General features: G+C 36.8%; 1 protein-coding gene across 3 annotated transcripts; it reads left to right on the top strand.

Annotated features, from left to right (window-relative positions):
* The first annotated feature begins 308 nt into the window (after nucleotides 1-308).
* Nucleotides 309-17,665, top strand: ATAD5 (ATPase family AAA domain containing 5). Of its 3 annotated transcripts, none has more exons than XM_084491920.1 (23): nucleotides 309-514; nucleotides 1,063-2,855; nucleotides 3,161-3,248; nucleotides 3,743-3,907; nucleotides 4,429-4,567; nucleotides 5,093-5,177; nucleotides 5,583-5,764; nucleotides 6,540-6,697; nucleotides 7,040-7,193; nucleotides 7,462-7,755; nucleotides 7,950-8,046; nucleotides 8,885-8,967; nucleotides 9,075-9,220; nucleotides 9,336-9,486; nucleotides 9,904-10,074; nucleotides 10,701-10,816; nucleotides 11,605-11,698; nucleotides 11,912-11,976; nucleotides 12,875-13,055; nucleotides 13,762-13,949; nucleotides 14,238-15,055; nucleotides 15,967-16,131; nucleotides 16,342-17,665. In XM_084491920.1, exons 1-23 carry the CDS (start codon nucleotides 455-457, stop codon nucleotides 16,418-16,420), a joined length of 5,472 nt encoding a protein of 1,823 aa, XP_084348046.1. In that variant the 5' UTR covers nucleotides 309-454; the 3' UTR covers nucleotides 16,421-17,665. The 3 variants fall into 3 exon arrangements, with proteins under 3 accessions (XP_084348046.1, XP_084348045.1, XP_084348044.1); XM_084491919.1 differs by having other exon boundaries at nucleotides 10,683-10,816; nucleotides 14,241-15,055; XM_084491918.1 differs by having other exon boundaries at nucleotides 10,683-10,816.
* Nucleotides 17,666-18,312: the final 647 nt, after the last annotated feature.

Genomic DNA, 18,312 nt, shown 5'->3' with positions numbered 1-18,312 from the left:
GGGGCGGGGCGGGGCCTGGCGGAGGGGCGGGGCTTGAAGAAAGGGGCGTGGGCTGAGGAAAGGGGCGTGGCCTCTCCCCAGGGCGCCGTGCCCCGAGGGGCGGGGCGCGGCACGGCGCGCAGCCAATGGCCGCCGGGGAGCGAAGGGGGCGTGGCCGCGGCGCCGACCGTTGGAACGGGCTCGGGGAGGGGAGAGGGGGCGCGGCCTCCCGACCGCCACGTGACCGCGCCGGGCCCACGTGAGGGCGGCGAGCGGGCGGCGGTTGGCGGCCGGGCGGGGTCACGTGGCGCGGGGCGGGGCCGCCGCCTTCCGCGCGGGTCGCTCCGAAGCGCTGCCCGCCCGCCCGCGCTTTTCTGCCCGCCCGGCTCCCGCGGCCGCCATCGGCCCGGCCCCGCCGCCCCATGGCAACGGCGCGCGCCTGAGGCCCGGCCCCGAGGGGGCTCAGCGCCCCGCCATGGTGGGCAGGCTGGCACTGGCCGCCGCCTCGCTCCCCGACAAGGACGGCGACGGGCAGGTGGGGCTGGGGGCGGCCGGGCCCGGCCGGGGGAGGCGGCGAGCCGGGGGCTGGGAGGGTGTGGGGGTGCGGGGGGCTGACAGCCTGAGGGCTCCGTGCGGCCCTTGCGGACACCCTCTGGGTGCCTTCAGTTTCTGAGGCGCTCAGCGCAAGGGGCCTTCCAGGGCAGGTGCGGTACCTGGGGGCTGGTGGCATCGCCGCCCCTGCTGTGTTGGAGGCTGGACGTGGTGCCTGGGGACATGGCTCGGGGTGGTGTTGTGGTAGCGATGGTTGCAGCAGCTGATGGTGAAGGGCTCATCCAGCCTTAATGATTCTGTGGCCTCTGATGTAGCAGCTCCTGTATTTCAGGCTAGAATAGCTTTTGAAAATGGAGATATAGTTGATGTGCACGCAGCCATAGGGGGCTGACATGGGTTCTTTGAGTTCTTTGTCCTCCAAAAACATCCCAGTATCACAAATGTGTGCTGCAGATTCTGCACTGCTCTATGTAATCTTACAGCATCTTAGCTTTTAAAAACTAAGATTTATATGAAACTTTTTTTTTGTAGCCATGCAAGAAACGGCGAGAGGAAGATGCTTCTGTCAAAACAATCACAAGGTATTTCTCACCGTTAGCAAAAACAGGGGATAAAGCGTTGTCACCGCCAAAACCCAACAATATACTGGATTATTTTAAAAAGACATCTGTACCTGAGAAAGCTACGGTACCAACTGTAGCTGGAGAAAATAAAGCACAGTTTGATGCTGATGATAAAGACTGCAAATCACATCATAAACCAGCTTCAAAGCTGAAGAGGAAAAGGAAGAGAGTTAACTTAAATAACAAACTGAGAGAGATGAAAGAACCTGAGAATGAAGGTCCAATAGAAATTAATTGTGATGACAGCAGAGAAACAACAGAGATAAAACAAGATAGTGATGATTTCATTGCTACCTGTACTTTAGTTGACCAAAACCGTGTAGGAGAATCAGCGGAAGATAATATACAAGGTGAGAACTTCTCAGATGCAGACGTCTATGGAAAAAGTGTGAAGAAAGCTGGCTTTGAAATAAATGCAGTAAAAAACAGGATAAGAAAATCAAGGAAAAGGAAGCACAAAGTATATGTGGATTTGTCTGAAAGTCTTTCATTTGAAAACCAGCTGAATGAAGAGTGTAAAAAGGAAACTAAAGATAACAAAATGGTATCTCCTGAAATAGTGGAGTGTGATGCTATTACTATTAGTGACTCGAGCTTTGACATGCATACAGATAAGGCATCGCAGGTAAATAGCAGTACAATAACAGTGTCATTTGAGGACTTCTTGAGGAGTCAAGGAGAACATAACGTAGATCATCTTGAAGAAGGCACAAAGCCAATGCTGGATGATTCTGTTACACCAACTGAAATGGACAGAAGTGGTAGTACTAGTGACCCTGAAAAGGGTGAGGAATCTCAACAGGTACCGCTTAGGACAGTAACCGTCCTTGCACAAGTTCATTCCGTTCCCCCAAAATTAGCTTCTTTAAATAGGGAGCAAAAGGGTTCTATGAAAATAGCTTCAATTTTTTTGAAGCAGAAAGGATGTATAGGAGAAAAAGAAAGTAGCCCACCCCTTTTGGAAAGTGAACAAACTGAACACATTACTCAGAAAAGAAAATCCAATGTTGTCATTGAGGAAGAGGAATTGGAGTTAGCTGTACTAGAGACTACAGGATCAGATCCTTTGAAGACAAAATCTGCTCTGGAAGAGAGGCATCAGTTTATGAAAGCATTCAGACAACCAACATCAGATGTAATAAAAAGTGGAGTTAAAAAGGCACCTGGAAAATCAAAACAAGTAACTGGAAAATCTTCAAAAGACAAAAAAGGATCAGAAGGTGACATTGGTTCAAATAAGGAATTAGAAAGTGGAGTACCAGAAGATTGTGTGGATAAACATATGCATTCTCGTTCTGAAAACCATAGAACTAAAACCAGAAGACCTAAAAAGTTTCAGAAAAAGGGAAACAGAAGAAGAAAGGCTTTGGAAGCTAAGGAAGAATGTGCCTTAAATACTAGTGATTACAATGAAGAAAAGGATTCAGGAGCTAATCTTCAAACCAAGGAAAACAACTTGGATGTAAGAATTTCATCAAGTCCAAAAGTGAACAAGTTGAGGAGGAGTCTGAGACAGAAGAAAGATGACACATCCAAAACTGTTACACCTAAAAAAAACAGAACGAGAAATGCCTTTTCTGAAGATGAAAGTGTCTGTCCTTTACAGACTTCCACACCAAAAACAAGCAAGCAATCCTTGAAAAAGAACATGTATAAGGCTGAGGTGATTACAGTGCCCTCTGATGCAAACAGTCCAATAAGGTAAACATTTTAGAATATATTCTGGCTTTTTGTTTTCCCAAGTATTGTAAGAGAGAGGCAATTGTGAGTTAACTGGAATGCAGCTCCATGAATGCTGACTGTGTTGGCTAATAATACAGAAGAACCAAAGTTGACTATAAATGTGCTTGAAGTGAAGACTTGGGGGAGAAGGGGGACACTAGCTGTTGGGGGTTTGCTTATGTTTGCAGCACTGCATTTCTGAAGTCTTTTGAAACTGAGGTTTTAGAGTTAACATTCCTTTCATTAAAAAGTCATAACAGCACCTAATGCTTTTCCCTAATTAGAATGAGGTTTACGCGGATCAGTGCAACTCTGAAATCAAATAAAGGTGAAGCAATGAAAAATGAAGAGTTAAACTCGAAAAATATAAAGGTAATGTATGTAACAGTTTGTTTCAGTATCTTGTAATTTACTACGTGCAAAGTAATTGTTAACATCCAGTATTGCATAATAGTCTAGTGTAATGAAGTACGACAGTTCTTAGAAGCCCAGTGGAAAGTGAATATTACTGTGATTTACTGCTTTTCATAACTGAACAGAGAAATCTGAAAAAACAGTATGCTCACGTTCTGCAGCTTCTCAAGATGGGACTTCATGTTTTGGGTGTAGCAGAACAGCTTATGCTTAATAAAATCACTGCCTGTATTTCACTTGTTCTATAGACAAATTGGAGGATCCCCTTGTAGGGCTCCCTTTTGAAAAGTATTGATATCCTCTTAGTTTATTCCTCCTTTCCATTCTTTCACTTTCGTACTGTTACAAATTTTGATTAGAAATCATGTGCTTTTGGGCATGAAAGATAACATTATTACTTAAAGATATTGCTATTAATTGCTAGATATTCTGATCGTTTCTTATTTTAATAGATAAGCTCTACCTCTAAAAACATATCCAAAGCAAAACAGCTGGTTGAGAAAGCAAAAGCTATACGGCATAATAGATCAAAGGTCAACGAAGACTTACTGACTCCTGTGAGGCGCTCATCTCGACAGCAAGCTCTAGCTGAAAAGAAACAATTACAAGAAAATGAAGTAAGCCTCTATACTTTGTAGTGGGGGAAAATATTCTCAGGTTCTTACAACTCATGTAAGCAGCAAAAATGTTTCTTGCAAACGTTTCTTCTAAAGTATCAAATAAGGTAGATAGTGATAAAATGGTCCAGGGGATGTCAAATAAGTAATGCAACTGCTGGACTTGGACTGGAAAGCTCATCCTAATGCAGTTCTATAAAATGCACCAGATGGGCACGCTTCAGAAGTGACTGCCTCTCTTACCTAATGGACAGCAACCTGTCTGTTTCAGGTGTGTATGTTGCAGACATCTAAACTTAGAGTAATTCTGGCCTTTGTTTATATATTGGGCATCTTATTCTATACGCTACTTCTGTGGAAGCAACGCTAACAAAATTGCTGCATAATCTACAAATGCTATTCAGTAACTTCTAAGCTCTCTAACGCATTTCTTCACTTTCCTCAGTACCAATCAGTAAATTGTATCCTTAATGAAGGAAGAAAAATTGTTTCCCTTATTAATTTCTCTGCTTTCCATCTAGAAACCAGCAATAACTATACAGTCAAGCCTGAGTAATGCCACTACTACAATGCAGAATGTGAAGCAAAAGAATCTTCGGAGCTTAAATGATGTCTTGGGGAAAAAGTCTAGAAATATGAAGGCTTCTAAGAACTCAAAAGGTAATTGGGTTTTACTAAATCTGTTTTATTATATTTATTGCCTGTTTTTATTTTTATTTTATAAATCTGCCTTTGTAGTACATTCGACTTTTGATTTATATAATATTCCGATATACACTTCTTATTTTTATGACCTAAGTAACCTCTGCACTGTTCACTCACAGGCACTGTTTTGTCTTTTTTTTTTTTTTTCCCCCCTTCCAGGGAAAATTGTATTTATTTTAAAACCTAGTGAGATATAACTGCCAATAGCATACTGTGCTTTGTCTTCCACAATTTTAAGGATTTTTTTAATACAGTGATAAAATAACTAGAAATATAGCTCTAACGAATTGTGATAAAATACTAATCTTTTCCTTTACTCATCTTTCTCCATAAGAAAAAGGAGTTTTTCTTATGTTATTAAATTGAATGTATAGATAGTAAACACGGAAGCCAAGTTACAATTGAGACATTATGAGAGAAATAGACTTGTACGTCAGCACTAACCTAATAATGATTTTTTGCTGTCCTTTTTTTCTGAAGGAAAACTGGCATATCCATCTTCATTCCTAGCCAAAAATGCTCAAAAATCTGCAGATGAACCAATTGTGATTTTTGATGAAAGCAGGTCAGTTTTCAAAATTGCAGTTGTTTAAGAACCAAAATATATTTCAAGGTGACCCTAACGTTTTCTCATGCTACAAAGTTAAGTGCTTATTGACATGTGATGCAATAAAAGCAATTTTATTGAGAGTTGGTTCCTGAACCATTGTTGAACCATTTTAGATGGCTGAAAATCTAGTTGATGACTGATGTAAAACATCCTAAATAGCATTCAAAAATAAAAATATCAAGAGATTAAATTTAGTGTTAGAGATTTTTAATAACAAAATTCAAAACTTAACTTACTGCATTTAAATTAACTTTAGCAGTTCTTCCAGGTTGCATAAACTCATGCATAGAAGTGAATGTGATTGAGCCTGAGATACCAGGTAGTCCTAATGATTTTCTTCAATTTCTATTTTCATTAAAGCCAAGATGCATCAGAAAATTCTCAAGATGATGATCAGTTCAGATCAAAACGTGAATTCTTGATGAGTGGTTTGCCAGAATTACTGAAAAGACAGATCGCAAAGAAAGCAGCAGCAACAGAAGCATATTCTCTTGCAAGTTCATGTTTTAAGACTGTTGTCCATGTACAGCAGAAGGATGACTGTAAGCTTTTGTTCAGTTATTGATAAATGTATTTGACTTTAAGTAAATCTTTGGGCAATCCATTCAGAAATGAAAAAAGAGCTTACTGTTATGACTGGAATAGTTAACGGTTCCTTCTTGTTTTGCATTGCAATAAGAAAACAAAACTTACACGCTTCCAGTCAGATGCTTAATAAACAGTTTTCAAGTTAAACTGATGTAAAAGTAATGTATACACTTGTGGGTAGAGATACAATGCTCTTAATGTTCAATCAAACAAGTTAGTCTTTCAAGTTCTAATTTTGAGAATAAACATAATGTTGGACTGAATGGGCCAGAAGGCATTTCCTTTTGACAAAGACAATGCTTTGAGGGAGTGTGCTACAGTGTTTTCTGTCACACCCTTACAGAAGAACCAGAAGGCATAATAACCATTTAATGGTTCATATTTGCAAACAAACCAACTAAGAAACAAAATCCTGAGGAGTACATCAGTCCTACAGAGGTGAAGGCAAAGGCTGTTATTTAGAGTAAGCAGATGCTGGGACCAATGTACTGGAGAAATGTATGCAAAAATGTGCAAACTTGTTCTGCTTGTGGGAGGAAGAATTAGCAAAGATAAGAAGCTAATGCAGTGTAAATTAAATAAGCTTGGCTTTGATATGAGCAAACACTATTACACCTATAGCTTTCTTTATTACTGTGGGATGGCTTTGTCTGTGGTGTATCTCTGTTTTGTTACCACGTTTTTTTTTTTTAACGCTTTTTTGTTGTTTTCATTTGTTTTCTTTTTCAGGTCATCCAATGTGGAATTTGAAATCACCATTGTGTCCTCTATTAACTAAGTTAAAGAAACTGAGCACTGAGGTCACTGATGTCACAAAAATCACCATCTCACTTGGTGAATTTTCCACTGTGAAATCAGAACTGACTGGAAACTGTTCTGCACCTGTGGTGAGTCATTAAAAATGAAGGGTCTTATTACAACAAAAAATGAAAAGAAAATTGGAATGTGTTGCTACGTGGTATGAAATATGTTGGCGGGGGGGGGGGAAAGCAAGTACAGTTTGAATCTGTATCAGTCCTGGAGGTTTGTTTGTTTGCTTGTTTATTTTCTTTTGTGGATGTGTGCACGTGCACTTTACCCCTAATGTGTTGTAATGCTAGGCAATTCTCAAGGCTTTCTGTTAATCTCAGGTCTTAATAAGGTAGCTACTGATCTTACCTTAAATTATGCAAAATTGTAACTGTTATTCTACATAACATTTTCAAGTGGCTTTTTATTTTGTATTGCAGTTTTCTGGTCACCGATCAGTTTTTCCTGATGCAGTCAGGAAAGGTTTACTAGATGAGATTGTGTCTTCTAACTCTCAATTTCCCGTGAGAAAATACCTTTATGCGTTTCTGAGAAGACAAACGGAGCGATTGCTTTTTGAGAATAGTATACAAGGTTAGTAATCTACATAGGAAAAATAAAATATATCAACATTCATAAGAAGGCAAGCTGAATCTTCCAGAAATATTACAATAAATAAATGTCCTTGGAAGAAAACTGGTCCACATGTTTTAGGTTATCTTGACCAATTTTTTTTTTCAAATATGGTTTGAACAAATGTACGGCTGTAATGGACAGAACTTGAAATTGTAAAGAGGTGTTTTTTTCTGGGTGTTCATGTTGTTTGGCTTTGTGTTTTTTTTTTTTTTTTTTTCCTTCATAGAAAGCAGAGTTGGTGCTGCAAATTCTGAGGTAATTCAGAAACATTCTGAGAACTGGAAGGAAACTAAGAGGAAAAGGAGAGAAACAGAAGACCACAAATCGAAAAGGAGAAAACAAGTTGAGGGTACAGAGAAGGAATTAAAATCCAGAGTTTCCAGGAACCTCACTGCTCCTGTGTCTGGAGGAAAACAAGCAGATGCAGCACAACCAACACACTTTGGGAAAAACAAGAACCAGAAACCAGATATTATAATAGAAGACAATGAATATTTATCAGAGCCAAATACACTTTCAGGTAAATCTGTGCTTCCTGTCTGGTTTTCATTCTCTCCGCATTCAGGGAACATATGTCAGCTTTCTATGCTGATGGAAAAAATCCTGTTTTGTCTCAATATTTTACTAGACTTGAGTAATGGATAATACTCAAGATATCAAGAAAATGGATAATGCTTAAATTATCACTTTTTTTTTTTTTTTTTTCCCCTGTAGGTGTTGAAAAGGAAGACGTGCTCTGGACAGAAAAGTACCAGCCTCAAGACTCCAGTGAACTTGTAGGGAACAGGAAAGAAATTGAAAGGCTACACAGGTCAGAACCATACTTAAAATACCTCAAAATATTGTACTACTTCTTTATGTTAATGAAATTGTTAATTATTTCACACTGTGCTTGAGTAAAACTTAAAACGTATATGTTTGTGTCCTTTGACTTCAAGAAAGTTGGAGAAACAAATCGGCAATTGGTATGGATAGTTTTTTGGTCATGGTTTCTTTTATAGAAGTAAGTTGGTATCTTGTATAGTAAAAAATTAACACATGAGAAATACTACATGAGGCTATCAGATAGGATACAATAATGCTTTTATACATCTAGTAAAAATCAGTGGTTTTGGTCGGGTTATTTTATGCTTGCATGTTAGAGATAGGAACTTGTCAGTACTTGTCTGTGCTTTCTACAGGCATACTACGTACTATAAATATGCCCAAGCCTGATCTCGTTGCAATACATCTACTGTTGATGGTAATATAGTATTTAAATCCTTGTAATCTATTGTGGTTTTAGTTTTATCTATTTGTGTTTTTCAAATTTTCTATGGTGGTTTAAGTTCTTCTTGTGACTCTTGCACAAAGTATAATGATGCATCTTGCAATCAATGCTATGAAATGTTTTCCACAGTTTAAATGGTTTGCTAAGTGACTTGGGTTTTATACTAATCAACTAATAGAACAGAGAATGAAGAAGGAATTGGTCTTTACAAAATAATCAAACCTTGCATATTTTTTCAATTGGAAGAGACTCATTAAGTTTCAAAGAGGGAGATCAGCCACATATTTTCCTTGAGTTTTGTTCTGTCCCATCCGAATTAGGTCTATTTTATTCAGCAATAATTTTTGTTGTTTTTGTTCTCTGTTCCTTCCCTTTATAGCTGGTTAAAAGAATGGAAAAAAAGAGCTGATTTGGAAGAAAAAAGAAATCAAAAAGGAGAAAAAGAGGACAAAGAACACCAAGGTGCTGATAGTTTGAAATAATATATAGCTTCTCATTAAAGTTGGCATTACAATGACATGAATTGATAATGATTTGAACAATATTTTCCGTTTCAAATAATTTTACAGATTCTTTAGACAGCCTTGATTTTAAAAGTAATGAATCTGATATTGAGGAAGAGATCAACCTCTGCAATACAGTTCTGATAACTGGCCCACCGGGAGTGGGTAAAACTGCTGCAGTGTATGCTTGTGCTCAGGAGCTTGGTTTTAAGGTATGTGGAGCTTTCTTGACAGTGCTATTTTTCTTATTTGTAATTAATGGTATAAAAACATTTGCAATACAAGATATCTATTTAATTTATTTATTCATTTTAAATGCCATTGCAGATATTTGAAGTCAACGCTTCTTGCCAGCGCAGTGGTAGACAGGTACTGTCTCAACTAAGAGAAGCTACTCAGTCTCATCAAGTGGACAAAAAAGGCATTAATGCCCATAAGCCTTGCTTTTTTAACAGTTGTAGCAGTGCAAAGTCACCAAGTAAGTTTCATAGTTATATATGTCTTTTTAGGAACTGAGTTTAAAAAAAAAAATTTAGACATCAGTTCTTTAAAGAAGATAGCAAATGTCAGTTCATCTGGCCTCTGTAACACTAAGTGCTCTCCTGGTTAACACAACTACACAACAAATTAAATAATGACTTTATAATGACTCTTCAAAAATGGACTTTCGATTCTCAGGTTATTTCTGTAGTGATAGATTAAACGGTATGACACTTAATAGGAAGTTGAACAGAAAGCATTCCCTGGACATATGAAAAGAAAAATATACATAAATTGTTACAGTAAAACTGTCATATGCTATAAGCAAAACTGCAATTTCCTCTACACTTGCTTGAGAACTGTCAGTTTGAGATTACATTTCAAGCTTAAGATTAATATAAAATGTATCTTGCAGAAAAAATGTATTCTCCGAAGAAAGTAATTTCACCAAGAAAACCTCCACTGTCACCAAAAGGAGCAGGATTAAAACGAAACTTGCCCCCTAAAACACTTGCAAACTATTTCAAAATGCCTTCCAAACATAAAGGTAATGATGGAACAGTAACATCTCAAGAAAAAAATAAAGGTAGGTGTCACTATTTAGTAGTTATCTTTAGAGATAGAAAAGCTCTACTGCACTATTGTATACGTGGAGAAAAGAATAGAATTTATTACATTTATTACACCAGCTGCTGGCAGGGATGATGTAGTGCGTCTCTGATACACTTGCCTACATAGGAAGTAGTTGTCATTCTGTGTTAGAGGAGAGTTAACTAATGTACAGGCTATTTGAAGTTCAGTAGGCTCTCTAAAGGTGGTTTGGTTTCTTTGTGCTTTTGGGTTGTTTCTTTCTGGTATTTTATTTGAGACTCTGAATTTTAGTACTTTGAAAGATGTGCTAAAATGTTTGAGACCACAAATGTTGGAAGGTATGTTTCCAAATTTTTCATGGGATCAGATAGTCTTAAATGCAGGTTTTTAGAAATGGAATACTGTTTTTGGACAACTAGTTATTTTGAAAAAGCAGTATGGAGGAGCATGTGAGCAAAAGAGCTGGATAGATCTGAGGCAATGGAGTCTAATCTGAAAAGGATGTTGGTGTAGGTTTTCTGAAGCAGTTTATGCATAGGATGTTTTGTAAACCACTGCTTAGAGTGCATATTAAATGGTTTAAGTCCTTCATTTTCTGCTCAGTTCTTCATCAATCTGCAGGAAGTCTTCAGAGTTCATCTGAAGAAAAAGATGCTCAAATTAAGTCAACAAATAAAGAAGTAGAAGGAGGAGAACACAACAGAAAAAGCGCGACATCTCTCATACTTTTTGAAGAGGTAAAATACAGGTGAAACTTACTGATGTGAGCAATACATCCCTTTTTTGTTTAAGTAATTATTTCCTTCCTACTTGGGACTTGTAGGTGGATTGAAGTGTGAGGATTATCATCTTAAAAACGAATTCAGTTCCCGAGTAGTTTTATTAACCAGACTTGAATAAATTTGTTAAAAGATAACGTAACTATCTATACTGTCTATCAACAGTTGTTCACTGTTAGAACAGTTTGCAGGATTCTACTAATTCAATTTCTTTGACTGTCAAAAGTATTGTTTTTGTTTTGCACTACTTGCCTGCAATGACACTTTAAAACAGGCACTGTTAGCACCTCAGTAAAGTACTTAAGCCTACATTAATTTTTTTTCTTTAATGTCTTACATACAAATGTAGTTGAGTCTTAAACCAATAATGCAAAGCTACAGCCAGGAATGTCATTTCAAGTAAATAAAGGAAGTATAGCGATGTTTGCTAACTGTGGGCTGATCCTACAGATCACTGGTGCAGTTCTATTAAAAAATACTAAAAAGCTATCTGGATGTTGTTTTTTATTAAGTTATCCTGAGCAACCTGCTCTGTGTGACATAGCTTGCGGGGAAGCGGGGAGTTGGGCAAGGTAATACCTGGAGATCCCTTACAACCTCAGCCAGTCTCTGATTCTGTGAACTTGTGCACAAATGAAATCTGTTCTTGTTCAGTCTTACTCTGTAGTTAACAGTTTGACTGCATTTACAGCTTGTAGCTACTCTTAAAGCTATTGGTATCTTGCATGTCATTGTGTTTTCTATAGGTAGATATAATATTTGATGAAGATGCAGGATTTCTAAGTGCAATAAAGACGTTCATGGCAACTGCAAAGAGACCTGTAATTCTTACTACTAATGGTGAGTAGTGCTTGCTTCTGTAATTACAGGCAGAAAAACCTACTTGAATTCAAATATTTAAATGGGAATGGTTGATCTAAAACCTAAAATTTAAGAGACTGTAGAGTATTTCAAGTATTTGATTAAAGATGCTTCAACTGTCTACTCTAATGGATAAATAAAATAATTTGTTTTGAACATATCATGACAGTTCACCGATATCTCTTTATCTAGATCCAACATTTAGCTTAATGTTTGATGGCTACTTTGAAGAAATCAACTTCAGAACTCCTTCCTTGGTAAGTCTATGCTTGGAAATGTAGATGATGTCCTAAGCAAGTAGTTGTCAGCTGATTTAATCTTGAAATTTCAATGTTGGTGTAGGTTTATATCTATCTGATGGAATATATCTTTTAACAGAAGACTGTTTTGGTTGTATGCGAGAGTATGTAATATGTTTTCATATTTACACATAGAATTTATTATTAGCCTGGAGGATTTATTTATCTTAACCATTTAGCATTTGAAAGAATTATAGGAAGAACATCTTTACCAGATCTTAGAAACTCAGGTTAGTAATTTCCTAGAAGATATCTAATAGCCTTGATCTGAAGCCTGACTGTGCCAGTATCAGTTTGTTCATTAAAAAGTAAAAGAACTAGAAATATTATGGGTTATTCCTTTAATATTATCACTGTCATCCTGTTACAGCAAATACATACTTGCAGCTATGTATTCTATAAAATAAATAAATATATGAGCATCAGAAGGAACTAGTTCTTGAGAAGGGAAACATTTTAATGCAAAAATTAAAATTCTTTGAGATAACAGAAAATACAGATTGGAAAGAAAAAAATATTTATGGTGGATATAGTTAACTAACACCTGCTCAATAATTACAAAAAACGAGCTGTATGCAGTTCTAGGAACATAGGCAGAATGTGTTTTTTTTTGTTGTTTTTTGTTTTTTAAATGAGTTAAATTTTCTAAACTCAAATTAATTATCTGACTTGGACTATTTGGAGCTGGTACAGAATTGTGCTGAGGTTTTAATGTAACTAATTTAATAAACCCTAATCTTTTATGTTTAAAATATATATATCAAGCATAAATAGAGTAACTTCTGTTTTACAGTCCTGACCGGTAAGAGTTGTTTTCAGTGTTGTGTTTTTATTGATACATTTTTCTTTGATTTAGATAAATGCTGCAAGCTATCTGCAAGCGCTGTGTTTGGCTGAGAATCTACGAACAGATGTAAAAGATTTAGCTGCTTTGTTAACCACAAATAACTGTGATATCAGACAAAGTGTTCTCTTCTTACAATTCTGGGTTAAAAGTGGAGGTGGATACTTGAAAGACAAATGTCTGGCACTTCACGGTATGTTGATTTTATTTAAAATAAAATAAAAATTAGATTTTCCATCTTAAGATGACTTTAAATCAAACCATTCCTAAAGTGCATGAATAGATGGTAACTTTCTGTAAGATTTGTAGAGATTTAGGTGGGTGTCTTGTGTTGTCAGGATTATTTTCTTTGCTACTTCAAAACTTCTTAGCGTACACAAGGGTTTATAAATTTGATTACTACTGCATCTCATCATTATCCTTTATCTCCCTTTCCTCTTATGAATAGCAAAACTGGACAAAGCAGGGACCTAGTAGTTGTCTCCCTTCAGCTTAGAGTTTGCAGTTCTTTATAATTTATCAAGTTGTAGGTAACTTACCTAAAAGAAGCAGAATGGAAAAAGAAGAAAAAATTGACAGCTAGCAAGGAGGAGGAAGCCTGAAGGATACAGGAAGAGTGTCCTCGGGAAGTGTGGGTGTGATAGAGGGAGACTACTGGAGCATAAATGGAAGAAAAGACTATTTCTAATGGCTGCTTGCAGAGAACTGAGAGTTGGGCAGATTGACGCTTAAGGAGACAAAATGGGTGTGATTAATGGGGCAATTTTTGTTGCTATATTCATTCAGAACTGCAGCAAGAGGCAACAGCTACGGTATTTGTGAAAGGAACTGAGACCAAGGGGTAATCAGTAATTTTATGATGCAGCTTTTTTCAAGTGAAGCATGTTGTTTTTGTGCAGGAGAAGATGAGACGAACAAAGCAAATCAAGTAATTAATGCTGAAAAGGCTACTGATTCAGAGATAGAAGTTTCTCAGGCTGATGCACCTCTTCAGGAGTTTCCAAAATGCGACGCAGGCTGTGTAGAGACATTGCTTGGCCTTAGAAATATCCTGTTGCCTTCAGAAGATTTGTTTACATTTCTTAAGGTATTTTTGTTGATAAGCTAATACTTTGAATAATTGCTAGATAATTGTGTAACTGTCACTATGAATAGTATCTTAAAAGCAAATCTTTTTGAAAAAGTTGGTTGTAGAAGTTATGGTATGATCTAGTAATAAAGCAAAATGCAAACTGGGGCAGTCTGCTGCAAGCCAAATAGTCCTTTGCCTCTGAAGTATAAAGACGGGAATATGAGGTTTTCTGTAGTATTTTTTTTAACACTTGAATGCATGATTATTAAACTTAGTAATGCTTTTTTCACAACTATTCTACAGCAGAAAATCACAACCATGGAGAAATGGGATAAATTGATACAGCTTCTCACAGAATTCCAGCTGAAGACAGTGGATTTTATATACAGTAATCTCGAACTGCTTCTTCCTTTACCAGTGCATTATCTTTCACACCAGTCTGAAGCCTCTAACTCCACACTTGAAAGGACTACCATAGTTTCTTCAAAAAGCAAATCTATTAACAGCCACTGCTCTGGAAAAAAATCTAAAAAGACAAAGAACAAGAAAAGGCTTGATGTATTGGATGATAGTGACTTATTTGACACTGAACTGAACTATTCAGCTGAATTCTTAAGTTTGCCAGCAGATAGTTCTATGTCATGTGCTGAAGTGAATAGCGAGGAATCAAAATTGATGATGAATAGCGAAGGAAAAGACGTGAAAAATAAAACCCCAGCAAATGATAAAAGATCTGCTCTTGTTTGTCAGTGTCTGAATTCACTGACTGAATTTGTGGATAATATGTCTTTCTTGGATTGCTGTGTAAACAGTAACACCAGGGAGCCACTGGAGTTCTCTAAAGATGAAGGATTTAATTGGACAAATGGCAAAATCAAAAATGGTCTTTGTGATGAATTCAGTATAGAAAATACTGATTGGTGGAGTTCCCAGAGCTGTAGTGAAATAAAGGCAGCTATTGAAGCACTCAGTTTTAAGAAATGTTCTGTTAGTATTTCCCAAAAATTGGAAACCTCCTTGAGCTCCAGTAAAACACCTGAAAGTGATCAACTTGAGGGACTTACTATGCATATCTCAAACACAAGAAATTATGTATCCTTCAATCAGTCAGCTGATCCAAGGTAAGGCTTTGCAAATATTTCTGGAATACACTGCATATGCTTGTCAAGAAAAGCATTTCAGTGTGTAGGACTGTTTCAGTTACTTTATGTACAAATTCATACAGATAGGAATGTTCTCAGTATGTCTCAGAACAATGGAGTAAGTTGTTCACCTAAGTAAGCTTAAATTAACTGCTTGGCACTTGCTACGAAAAATGACTTTGTTTGAATAACCTGACTATAACATTGTTCAGGAATGGTGACCTTAATCTGGTCTACTTCAAAACAGCATACACACCATCACCCCAAAAAGGAGAACAAAGGAGTGTTTTTTTCCAAGATAGTCAGATGGACTGAAATTGGTTTTGCAAGTACCAGACACTCAATTTTTCATCCAGGGCCCCTTTGTATTAAAGGTGTAGGTGTTGCCTGATGAAGACCTAACATTGAGCAAAGCTATTGCATTTTTCTAAGTAAGAACCAAGAGGAGTAATGTCAAAATGGATCTGCCTAATCTGTGACCAAACTTAGCTGATATATCATGAATTATAGATTGGATCTGAGTCTGCTATTTTCCTGAACATCAGTCACAAAATGCTTTTTATTTTGAAGACCACAGATGCGCTCAGTTGTCTGACGGATAAACTAAACATCACATATATAACTAGATTGTGAAGACCTTGTCAGATTAGATAGTTAAGCTAAGAGCATTGGCAAAACAAACTACTGTCCCTTGTGTTTCTGCATAAGTGCAGTTTTGAAATGTTGTGAAAGCAGCATATGATCAAAAATTGCAGGTGTCTAATCCACTGAGAAGCAGTGTCAGACACCAGTATCTTTAACAGTTTTAAATCAGTGGCTTTGATTTTAAAAGAACAAAATGGGGATGATGATCTTGAACAAGAAACAATAAAGCTTCGTTCTCATTTTAGCGTTCACGAAAAAGCACAGAAGAGGTTGGCAGTCATCAGAACTATATTTTCCAGAGCTCCTTTAAACCTGGGTAACAAGCAAGCTAGCATACTTGAATATCTCCCTACTCTTCGCAGTATTTGTAGGTCTGAGAAGATTAAAGAGCAAGGAAAGACTAAAAGAAGGTAAGTTTTTTTTAGTTTTCCTAAATCCTGCTATGTTTCAGTATACAAGTTAGTTGTATTTTAATTTATTTATTTATTATAAAATATTTTGTAAAAATCTTTCTAGATGAGACAGGTGGATATTGCCTCTCTAAATAGAAGTATTTTCTACAATTTGGAAATAACTTTGCCCCCTTATAGTTACTCTTACCTTTTTTTTTTTTTTTACAGGTTCTTGCATTATCTTGAAGGAATTCATCTCGAAATACCCAGACAAATGATACGCAGTCTGTCTCTAGACTTCCCTTAAAATTGCTAACACCAGAAATACATTGTGCCTAATGGTGGTTTTCTCACCATGTTTTTTTTTTTTTTAAACACATTATTTTATTGTATATTCAGAGCCATTTGTATATTAAATTTCTATAAGTATTTAAAATAATGTATATATCTATTGTCATGATATTGCTTTTAACAACTGAAGTGTTGGTGCTTGTCTAGTAAGTGCATTTAGAACATTAAATGTACAAATTAATCAGGACTTCATGCTATCTTTTTCTGTAATCTGTGAATCATGTAGCAAGAAGTCCTTTTTTTAAAACAAACAAACAAACAAAGACAACTTTCACAACTTCTACAGCAAAGTTGTTGTTTTTCTTTTTTTTTATACCTCACTCACCCATCACCAGGAGCTGACTTTAGTAAAAGAAGCTTGTTTCTTTCAGAATTTGCATAAGTGTTAAATAACACAGGGTGAGGCAGGAGCAGGGAGAGCAAGCAATAACTCTTGTGAAATGTAAATGACTGAGCAACTCCATTCACAATAACAAGTGGGTAGCAAAGTCTTTACGAAGCACTATGCCTTGATGTACATATATTTGTATACATTGGTTTCAAATTCACTCATTATTTACAGCTGATATGCATGTTGATCTTAAAAGGGTAGAGGAATGATTACTGTAGTTCATGATGGACTTGGACATTAGGCAAGACTTTGTAAATAACAATTATTCCAGTGTTACTTTGATTTCAGTAATATTTAACTACTTCTAGTCTTGTATATTGTGTTCTATTTTTATACTTCATTTTGTATTTGGCAAGACTTCAGCCTGATTATTTGTGATTGAATCTGTTTTTATACAACAATAAATTTGTGACACTTTGCTATAGTTCTGGATATTTCTGATATTATATATGAAAAGTAATACTTTAATGTTTTTGGTCTATAATATTTATTTTTTTTTTAACTGGAAATAATCTCAACCATGTTTTTTCTACCTTTTATATTGCAGTTTTACTGTTCTTCCTCCTCAAATTGAGATTTTTGCATTACAGTGCCATTCCATTTACCTCAATGTTTCTATAATAATGGGGAAGGCTATTTTCTAGTACCTTCTGTTCTCATCCTATATTTTTCATGTCTTAAAGATGTTCAGGAATGAGAAATATTTATAAAAATGGTAAATTATTTTAAGGATCTGCATTGTAGATAACCTTTATAGTTTACTCTTTCAGTAGCACAGAGAGTGAAATAAAGTGGTGCCTGTTAAAATTTTATTGGATTGTATTGTTGCATCAATGGTCTGAGTCCTGTGAACTTCTGAAAAAAATAAAGTAAAAGCGTATCCATTCACTGCTTTATAGAGGCTGCTAACTAAGGCGTGGACTTGCATATACTGGAGACAGGCCCTATAATGTGTTACTTTCTATTTTAGAAAATACAGGGGAAGACATAAATTAGCAGTGGGAGACAACTTACTTCCTTTTGAAGCTAATTCTCTGGTTCTAATAATTGCCTTAGGAATTAATTTTAGAGAATGCTCAGGCTGTGGTGGTATAACAGGAGTCCAAAAGGTAAGGTGGAATTCAAGCAGTTCATTCCTTGATGAGAGGCTTCTGTGCAATTACCACAAAAAAAAAAAAAAAAAAAAAAAAAAACTCCTCAAGCTATCTTTCAAGCTAATATACTCAGAACAGTTTATTTGAGCTCTGCTAAACTAGTCACTTTGCATTTCTGTGCATCAGGTATGAGCATCTTACTATTCTACTTAAGTAGTCAGAAGTTTAAACAGGGTCAGTTCAGGATTAAGAGACCAGGGGCTGAAGCAAGAACTGTGTATCTCTTGGATGTCAGAAGGCAGGTTTCTAGAAGGGGACAGGCTGGTCTTGAGGAAAAGAGAGGAAGAGAGGATTAACTGAGCC

This window comes from Aythya ferina, assembly GCF_964211825.1.
Source record: "Aythya ferina genome assembly, chromosome: 18".
In the NCBI taxonomy this organism is placed as follows: domain Eukaryota; kingdom Metazoa; phylum Chordata; class Aves; order Anseriformes; family Anatidae; genus Aythya; species Aythya ferina.
The sequence above is the reverse complement of the archived record's forward strand: the minus strand, read 5'-3'. Positions and strand labels throughout refer to the sequence as shown.

What these genes read in the sequence shown, in the direction of transcription:
- ATAD5 (XM_084491918.1), top strand. Translation starts at nt 455, where the DNA reads ATGGTGGGCAGGCTGGCACTGGCCGCCGCCTCGCTCCCCGACAAGGAC. An exon ending in ACAAGGACGGCGACGGGCAG is followed by an intron (nt 515 to 1,062) that starts GTGGGGCTGGGG and finishes TTTTTTTTGTAG; the next exon opens with CCATGCAAGAAACGGCGAGA. An exon ending in GAAACTGTTCTGCACCTGTG is followed by an intron (nt 6,698 to 7,039) that starts GTGAGTCATTAA and finishes TTTGTATTGCAG; the next exon opens with TTTTCTGGTCACCGATCAGT.